General features: G+C 36.9%; 1 protein-coding gene across 1 annotated transcript in view; it reads left to right on the top strand.

The window, feature by feature from the left end:
- Positions 1-8763: 8763 nt before the first annotated feature.
- Positions 8764-10188, top strand: part of LOC107552927 (SH3 and PX domain-containing protein 2A-like) — a 14872-nt gene continuing 13447 nt past the window's right edge. The window contains exon 1 of the mRNA XM_016234984.1: positions 8764-9534. Within this exon, the coding sequence (XP_016090470.1) occupies positions 9318-9534 (217 nt within the window). The 5' untranslated portion in view covers positions 8764-9317. The remainder of the gene's footprint in view (positions 9535-10188) is intronic.

Below are 10188 nucleotides of genomic sequence, written 5' to 3'. Positions count from 1 at the left end.
AAAACAGTACAAATACATCAAACACAAAATGGCGCTCAGCGCTATTATGAACACTTTCGTTACATTTTACAAACAAATACCTCATTGGCCGCTTGCCATGAAAAGAGGTCTTTGAGTTTATGAAAATCTTCTTTACTGTCCTTTTGGCTTGCGACAGCACTGATTTTAAACCTAAACGTATTTCACTTAGCAGAGCCTTGTGATGCGTCCGCTCATCATCAGTCCATCAGGGCGACTAACAAACACGTAATTTCCGTTAAAGTGATGCATTCTCGCGCCTTATGTTTTAAAGTACACCAAATGAATTTACATCACATTGCAACTCATATACATTTTTTAATTGAACCTCAAATGAATTAATACAAGAAATTATGGAGTTAATTACAAATAATTAATTATGAAACAAATATACAGAACATCTGCATAACAGCACTTACAGTTTATACACGCTGTACCTGAATGTAATGCCCTGGAAATTGGCTGAGTACGGATACTGAGTTTTAAAGAAACCAAAATAGAGAGTTGTGGAGTGTGAAGCACTGTTCTGTGGTCACTCCAGCAACCTAAACACTTGGCCCTCTTTCTCTCTTTCACACAGTTACTCATTGGTCAGGAATCCTCAGAGCAAGTGTGTGATTTGATTAAGTGGTGAGACTTCACATTGTGACCTCAATTTGGGAAGGTGAATATTACATTACATTTTTGAACCACTTTTGTTAATGAGAGCTTATTTCTGCTGTACTCATCCATAGTCTTTTGTCAATAAAGCAATGATCTAACAGTCATATAGCTCAGTACATTTCTATACAGTTTGCTTCCTTGGCATGTAATAAGAAGTAACAGAAAAATTTATAATATTATTTATTGTAAAACAGTGGATATATTGTTTTTTTCTGTATTCTATATTTTCTGAATTCTGCTACTTAAGTTTGAACCTAAAATATACAATCTAAGAAAAGCCTGTAAAGGATATGGCCCAATGTAGCATACCATGTTAATATGAAGGTGTTTAACTTAAATTCTAATTGTGTTGTGTTTTAGGGAAAATTTCTGCCAGGACATTATCCGTTTTTCTACTGATTTTTGTCATACAGAGTTAGTCTTTGTACACTAGGTTGTGCTGTTGTACATAGATTGCAGTTTAGTTAGGTTTGGTAAGGATATTAAGAGGTAAAATGTATCAAATTAAAGGTGAGTGGTATGAAACACTTCGGTGCATGCTGGTTTTAAGGCAATTCCAAAATAATCCTTAACATTCAACATTGGCCGAGTCTCTTGTGCATTTGCAGAGGTTGTTTGATTGTAGGTTACAGTGATTTCTATTTGTGTTAGCTTGATGTTAGCTGGTTTATCTGTCCTGAACTTTACTGATTAATGTAAAGCCATTTTTTCCCCTAAAAATCTAACCAACTTTTTACAGGTTGACTTAGCAGTAGGTGTCCTGCATGTCTGACAAAAAGTGCTTTCTCAGGAAAAGCTACTTTAACATTACATCATGGGAGAGCGCATCTTTTCAACAAAAAAGTAGAGGAGTCAATTTGCGAAGAAATATCCTTGTTAAGATCCCCTGGACTGCTGATGTGAATGTATGTGGGTTACATCTGCAAGATAATGTACGATAATACAGACAATTACCTTGTGAAATAGCATTATTGATTCTTTTTTTTTTTTTTTTTTTACAGTATATCACAGCCTTTACATTGCCTTCAATTCCCAATATCAGTGTGTGTGTGTGTGTGTGTGTGTGTGTGTGTGCAACAGAAAGAGGGATATCATTTAAACATGACACATGTTGGAGAGGTGAATTTGATATTCTAAACACAGAGGGAAATGTAATAATGTTATTATGTGTGCGTTTTCTCTTTCTGCTCTTGAGTGTCTGAAATGAGACCTCAGTTCTGCTGTCTTAGTTATGCAACTCTGCATTCCCTCCACCATAGTCAAATGGGAACACTAATGTGTGTGTCGATGTGATATGTAGGCCAGCACAAAGTCCTCCTTGGGGTTATTGGAAAGAAAGAGAATGAAAATGAGTTCTGTTGTTTTCACTGTGCACTACATAAACTGTCTATATTTGGTACTGAAATATCACTTTAAGTTTTAAGTTATACCCATCATTTCAAAACATGTTTTATATGTTAGTTTAGGGCTGTTAACCAATTAAAAGTATAATCAAATTAACTACATGAAATGCAGATTAATAGAGTGCTTCAGCCGTTATGCCAAAACCCGGAAGACTAATTCGCCATGGGTTCCCTTAAGATTTTCCTATGGGTTTTTAAAATGTTTTTTTCCCCTGTTTATTAGTAAAATAAGGTCTTTGGTAAACAAAACTTGACTATACTTGGATGTTTTGGTCTACAACGTAAATTATGTACACTTGTACTGAAAATGTGAAATGTAAAACAGTTATTTTTTTTTTTAAAACATGTTTGTAATAAGTAACTACATAAGAATGGTTGGGGTGTGAGTGTGTGCAGTTTACATTGTACAACAAAATGTGCAAGTATTGTAAATATATATTTACCACAGACCTTATTTTACTCATGAATTGAAAAAAAAACCATTATAAAAACCCATAGGGAAATCTTGAGGGAACCCAATGGCAAATTAGTTCCCTTTCATGGGAACTTCGAACTGCGTCCTCTAGAGGTCGCTATGGGGAACGCCTCGTCGTGACCCGTGTCTGAAGCATACATTGAAAAAACACCAACTTGTTCGCCCGGCGACAGCCATGATGTCACTACCAGTGCGACTATAGTATAAAATAGGCGCTGGGAGCACACATCATTCTCTTCTTCGTCTTCATTGACTGTTTTGTTTGAAGTGTGCATTTCTGTGGTAAGAGCGATCTCTATTTTATCTCATTATGGCGAGCACTAGCAAAGCGTTTAAGGATGTGTGCATCCTGATGTTATTTCATTTTCTGATTCAAGGGCCAGTGCTCTGCTGGGATCAGCCCATCAAAAGCAGGAAATGTCTGAGGAGGGCAAAGAAGCTGAGGCTGAGCCTTCCCAATCCTCTTGCCCTGCATATTATGAGCTTTTGAGAATTATGGATCACGCCACGGCGAGGCTAAAAAAAATAAATAATAATTTTTACTTGCTGTGAAGAAAGTGACGTCGCGAAATATCTCGATGAACGTTATTTTTCAGGCCATAACCCTCCAGCTCAGGTGAGCCTTCCTTTCTTCCTGTTTTTCATATAAAGATTGACTTTTTCTTTCTTTCACCAGGGAATTTTCCTGCATGATAGTCTCCTATGCTGGACCTATTAGGTTTGGTTAGTTCTATGTCTTCATAGTGACCACCTTACTGATGGTCCGGTCTAGAGGCTTCTCTGGACAGAGCTCCGACGCGGGAACCATGGTGGGTGAGTACGATCCATGTCTAATATATGTATATATGAATATATATGTGTATCTAATGAAACTGGTGGTTGTGTGTTAACCTCTGCTAGTTTCTTTGCAGTGTTTCTAGGATAAGAGCCTTCGTGTTCATCGGGCCCCCGGCGCGTCACTGCAAATATTTCCTGGATGTCCGGGCTGGGGTTATGCTTTCTTGCTACCCTGACTGGTCTACCGTATCTGGGTCGCCCTGAGGGGTTTTTCCCGATCACCAGGATATCCCCTCTTGCTGAGGCTCTTTCTGAGTGGTTTAAAACCCCGGTTCCGCCTAGGGCACCACTCCTCCTATGTATCCTCTGGATACCTATTTTAACAGGGTGTTGCTACTAGGGGTCTGTTGAGACAGTTCCTTCAGCACATACAAAGAGAAACGTGTGGTAGCCCCTGTGTGACAGGCCAAGACTAATATGATTCTGGCTTCAGTGTGATGGGGTGAATGAGGAGTGAGGAGAGGGGAGCCATGGGAGGGAAGGAAAGAGAAAAAATGAAGAACAAAACACAGAGAAAGAGGGACTGTAAAAAGGGAATAAAACATTCCTTTATTGGTACACTGTGAAAATTTGAAGTTTATCAAACTCTGTGTGTGTGTGCAGCTTTGAGGACGAGGACTGGAAAATAGGACTGAAATACTCAGGATACTCTTTAAAGAATAATCACTCCAAATAACAGCATCTGCAAAAATGCTTTAAATGCAAATGTATGAAGATAAGGACTTGAAGGGATAGTTCACCCAAAAACTATGTTGCCATTGACTTCCATAGTAGGAAAAAAAATACTATGGAAGTCAATGGCAACCACCAACTGTTTGATTACCAGCAATCTTCAAAATATCTTATTTTGTGTTCAACATAAGCAAGCAACTCATACAAGTTTGGAACGACATGAGGGTGAGTAAATGATGACAGAATTTTCATTTTTGGGTGAACTATCCCTTTAAGCTGTTTATAAAATTTCAACAAGAGTGATTTTGAATATCAACATGTGATGCGACCTTAAAAAATTAAATAAACAAATTCAGTGATAAAATTACAATAACAATATGTGTACAGTAGAATAATAATTGCACCAGAATAAACATTAACACAAACACATTGTTTTAAATATAGCCACAAAGACTATATTACATGAGTGAAAGAATCACTTACTTTTGTGCAAAGTTACACTATTGTTCAGAAGTTTGGGTTTGGTAAGATTTTTTTATGTTTTTGAAAGAAGTCTCTTCTGCTCACCAAGACTGCATTTATTTGATCAAAAAATTGTGAAATATTATTACAATTTAAAATAACTGATTTGTATTTTAATATATAGTAAAATGTAATTTATTGCAATGATCAAAGCTGTATTTTCAGCATCATTACTCCAGTCTTCAGTGTCACATGCTCTTCAGAAATCATTCTAATATGCTGATTACTAGAAACATTTCTGATTACTATCAGCTGCTTCATATTTTTGTGGAAACTGTGACGCATTTATTTTTTTGATTTCTGATGAATAGAAAGTTGAAAAGAACAGCATTTATGTGAAATAGAAATATTTTGTAACTATAAATGTCTTTACTGCCATTGGTTAATCAATTGAATGCATCCTTGCTGAATAAAAGCATTAATAAAAAAATAAAAAAAACATCTTACAGTGGCCCCACTACAGTATTTGTACACTTGTCACATTTACAAATGTCTGAATGCATTATATAACAAAATATAAAAGCAAGTGTAAAATATTTTTAAAGACTATTAAACATCAAATCACCTTTTTTCCCTTTTTCTGCAGTAAATTGTTCATGGCAGGAAACTACCAGGCCGCTGTCAATGCCGATAATCTCGGCATAAAACTCAACAGGAAGATCCCGGCTTTATTTTCTAACCGAGCAGCCTGTCATCTCAAACTGAGAAATCTCCACAAAGCCATTGAGGACAGCTCTCAGGTCAGTTTTTAGTGTTTATGTTCTTTTTTAAATGACCCTTCACATTAACTTTCCCACAGGCCCTTGAGTTACTGACGCCTGCGGTCGCTGCAAACGCTCCGGCCCGACTGAAGGCTCACGTGAGGCGCGGAACAGCTTTCTGTGAGCTCCAGCTCTATGTGGAAGGTACAGGATTATATTCTATTTCCATGCAAAACACATCAACCTCTGCAGTCATATAAATACACAGTTATCTGTATGTAAATAGTGTGGGAGAAATCACTGTTATCCCTATTATAAAAATAGCTGATATTCTTGAGTTGGAATTTCAATCAAATTGGCCTCTGTTGTGATATGCAGAATGTATATTTTTGCTGTTCAAAGTTCAGTCTTGTCAAAAACAGTTAACACATTTTATTTGTCCCATGCAGCAGAACAAAAATGTTCATCAGTTTTTAAGATATAAGACCCCTAGAGGACCCAGTTCGAAGTTCCCATGAAAGGGAACGTCTCAGGTTACTTATGTAACCATGGTTCCCCGAGTAGAGAACGAGACACTGCGTCCTCTAGGTTTCTTGCCATGCTGCGGACGCAAGCTTCAGACGAAGAAGTGAATGATGTATGCTCCCGGCGCCTATTTTATACTATAGTCGCACCGGTAGTAACGTCATGGCTGTCGCCAGCCAACGAGTTGGTGTTTTTTCAATGTATGCTTCAGACACGGGTCACGACGAGGCGTTCCCCATAGCGACCCCTAGAGGATGCAGTGTCTCGTTCCCTACTCAGGGAACCATGGTTACATAAGTAACCTGAGACGTTTTCTGGGTTTTGATGTCATGGCTGCAGCGCTCTATTAATATTACAATTTGCTGAGAAAACCCTCCAAAAGAAGATGATTAAAATACATTTTTGTGAACATTGTGTCTGAAATGTTCATTCTTGGTCTATGTATGTATGAGACAGACTGATGTCATTGGCCATTGCATCATGTCTTGCTGTTTTTTCAGCGACTGGTTCTATGAGCACTGCATTTTAAGATGGCGTATCAAACTAAACGTAATAAAACTTCAAAAAGACATATTGAGACCCCTGCATTCTCTTCTAGAATATTTTTAAGCAATTTCGTCTCTATTCTAGGTCAGAAACACACATAAACACCGTGTGCAGCATAAAACTACTGAGAGCACACAGATTATTATATTTTTCCTGAGTTTGTGCTGTAGTCGCAGCTTAATCACTCATTTAATTTTTCATGTCAAACCAAGCAGAGTTGTAACACATTTATGTACTTGATTAAGTGTAATTTAGTATGCAGTACTGAATGTGCAGCTATAATGTAAGATTTATAATGTAAGAAAGTACATTGTGCCTGTTTGTTCATGAGGTCAGCTGAATTCCTGCAGAAAAACAGGCCTACTGCAGAAATAAGCAACAACGACATGCAGTCCATGTAAAATATGATATCGGGGTCAGAGAGACAGAGAGAGAGAGTAATTGGGAGAAAGGAGCGTCAGAAAAAGAGAGAAAGGGATTCTGTGATTTTGAAGAAAAAGCAGTTCAGAGGGAGGCCGTTGACGTGGCAGAGAGGAAGTGGCTTCAGTGTGATGGGGTGAATGAGGAGTGAGGAGAGGGGAGCCATGGGAGGGAAGGAAAGAGAAAAAATGAAGAACAAAACGCAGAGAAAGAGGGACTGTAAAAAGGGAATAAAACATTCCTTTATTGGTACACTGTGAAAATTTGAAGTTTATCAAACTCTGTGTGTGTGTGTGCAGCTTTGAGGACTGGAAAATAGGACTGAAATACTCAGGATACTCTTTAAAGAATAATCACTCCAAATAACAGCATCTGCAAAAATGCTTTAAATGCAAATGTATGAAGATAAGGACTTAAAGGGATAGTTAACCAAAAAAACTATGTTGCCATTGACTTCCATAGTAGGAAAAAAAATACTATGGAAGTCAATGGCAACCACCAACTGTTTGATTACCAGCAATCTTCAAAATATCTTATTTTGTGTTCAACATAAGAAAGCAACTCATACAAGTTTGGAACGACATGAGGGTGAGTAAATGATGACAGAATTTTCATTTTTGGGTGAACTATCCCTTTAAGCTGTTTCTAAAATTTCAACAAGAGTGATTTTGAATATCAACATGTGATGCGACCTTAAAAAATTAAATAAACAAATTCAGTGATAAAATTACAATAACAATATGTGTACAGTAGAATAATAATTGCACCAGAATAAACATTAACACAAACACATTGTTTTAAATATAGCCACAAAGACTATATTACATGAGTGAAAGAATCACTTACTTTTGTGCAAAGTTACACTATTGTTCAGAAGTTTGGGTTTGGTAAGATTTTTTTGAAAGGGGTCAAGGCTACAGTTATTTGAACAAAAAACAGTAATATTCAAATTCATATATTCATACAATATCGCATGGTTCTCAACCAATCAGATTTGAGAACCAAAACGAACTGTTGTATAAATATATATATATATATACACACACACACACTCACAGTCTTTCAACTTCTGTCATGTACTGTAAATGTACTGTACATACTGACGATGTACAATAAAGTGCAGGTAAAGTGCCATATTACACTATTGTATTTTTACTGTATTAAATCCTTTTTTTCAATTAGCATAAATTCCGGAAACAATATAATGTTTTTTATAGAGATGAATTGAGTCCTAAAGCTAATGCTAAAAACTACCATTAATGTAGTCTTTGTTTTTTTTAAATAAACAAATTCAGTGATAAAATTACAATAACAATGTGTACAGTAGAATAATAATTGCACCAGAATAAACATTAACACAAACACATTGTTTTAAATATAGCCACAAAGACTATATTACATGAGTGAAAGAATCACTTACTTTTGTGCAAAGTTACACTATTGTTCAGAAGTTTGGGTTTGGTAAGATTTTTTTTGAAAGAGGTCAAGGCTACAGTTATTTGAACAAAAAACAGTAATATTCAAATTCATATATTCATACAATATCGCATGGTTCTCAACCAATCAGATTTGAGAACCAAAACGAACTGTTGTATAAATATATATATATATATATACACACACACACACTCACAGTCTTTCAACTTCTGTCATGTACTGTAAATGTACTGTACATACTGACGATGTACAATAAAGTGCAGGTAAAGTGCCATATTACACTATTGTATTTTTACTGTATTAAATCCTTTTTTTTCAATTAGCATAAATTCCGGAAACAATATAATGTTTTTTATAGAGATGAATTGAGTCCTAAAGCTAATGCTAAAAACTACCATTAATGTAGTCTTTGTTTTTTCTTTGAAAATAGAGAATCAGTGTTTCAAATGTGACCATGCTGTTTTTGTGTCGGAGAGCCGTAGGATGTGTTTCAGAGAATGTGAACAAAGTTGGAGAGAATGCGAGTATGTGCTGAGTGTGTGAGTATACTCTATTTTCATAGGCCATATGTTTCTGTTTAAACTGTTTTAAAGGGGTGGAGCATCATTTGATTGGCATCTGTTTCCCCTTTCTCTATTGCCCGCCCCTTGAGCCCATAGCTCTTGGTTTATTTTCCTCATCTCATCTTTCACTCCTTTCGTCAGCTACCCCTTTTCCTTTTCTCTCTGTCTTTCTTTTCCCCCTTTGCTCCATTTCTTTATTTAGTCAGGCCTGTGTCCTGCTGCAGAAGGGATCTGAAACTCTTAGAGGAGATGCCAGAGCCCATATGAGTCTTGTCGTTGGTTGGACCCCTGAGCCCAGGGCCGGTAGGATGTGCTTCAGGTTGAACTGTGCTTGCTCAAAACCTTTTACCTTGGAACTTTAAGGTGGGATGAGACTGGATGAAAGTAGGATTTGTTGTACCTGAGCCTTTTTGCTTGTTGAGACATTAACTCCACAGATCTGAGCCTCTTTGGGCCAGTGTTGTTGTTGATTCTTGGATGAGCCATTGATCTGGTACCACGTGCTGATTGGCTGGGGCTGTGTTGGTTTTGGTGAATGGCGCGGCGCAGTTCAGGTGGACGCGGGCGTGGAGGCAGCTGGCTTACGGCCTGTTTTTTTCCATCATCCTCAGGGAGAGAACATGGAGAAGCCCTGGGTGTAGAGGAGTGTATGTGTGTGTATGTGGTGACGGCAGACTACCAGCGTCAGGAAAATACAGAAATCAGCCTGAAAGCAGGAGAGAGAGTCGAGGTGATTGAAAAGAGTGAGAGCGGTGAGTGACACACATCCATACACACACAACATAGTCTTGTACGTACAGTGGGGTCCAAAAGTCAGAAATCACTGGTAAAAATGCTTGTACTTTGCATTTTTATAATGTAATGCAACATTTTTAAATACAACTTCCATAATAAGCAACACAATTTGAGTTTTCAGTTTTTTATTATTTAATTAAAAAAATGAACATGAATTTCAGAAAGTTCTCCAGTATGTTTTGAGATTATCCAAAGAGCATCTTGTCCTCCAGTCCTTCAGCAAGAACATCTGACTGTCTGAACAGTCACGTGATCAATGTCGATTATTAACCTAAAATTGAACACAATCTTCAATGGTTTTTTATTTTAACATAACACTTAAATTTGGTTTTAGATACTAGATTTTCAGTAGTCTCACACTTTTGAACATCCACTAACATACTAACAAACATAGACACTCAAAAAAAAAATCAAAACCTAATTTATTTTTTTGTTTTAATAAAAATAAAAGAAAATGTGTTCTTAAAAGTGCACTTAACATTTTCTTTAAAACATTCAAACTGTGACGATGCGACAAATTTATGCTGTCCTCAGGATTTGTTGTCAATGCATTACTTTGACCTTTTGTAAACTGTCTTTGATGGCAACTGTGCTTATTTTTCTGATGTCAC

The sequence above is a fragment of the Sinocyclocheilus grahami genome, unplaced genomic scaffold (genome assembly GCF_001515645.1).
Source record: "Sinocyclocheilus grahami isolate Dianchi unplaced genomic scaffold, SAMN03320097.WGS_v1.1 scaffold18.1, whole genome shotgun sequence".
NCBI lineage: Eukaryota > Metazoa > Chordata > Actinopteri > Cypriniformes > Cyprinidae > Sinocyclocheilus > Sinocyclocheilus grahami.
The sequence above is the reverse complement of the archived record's forward strand: the minus strand, read 5'-3'. Positions and strand labels throughout refer to the sequence as shown.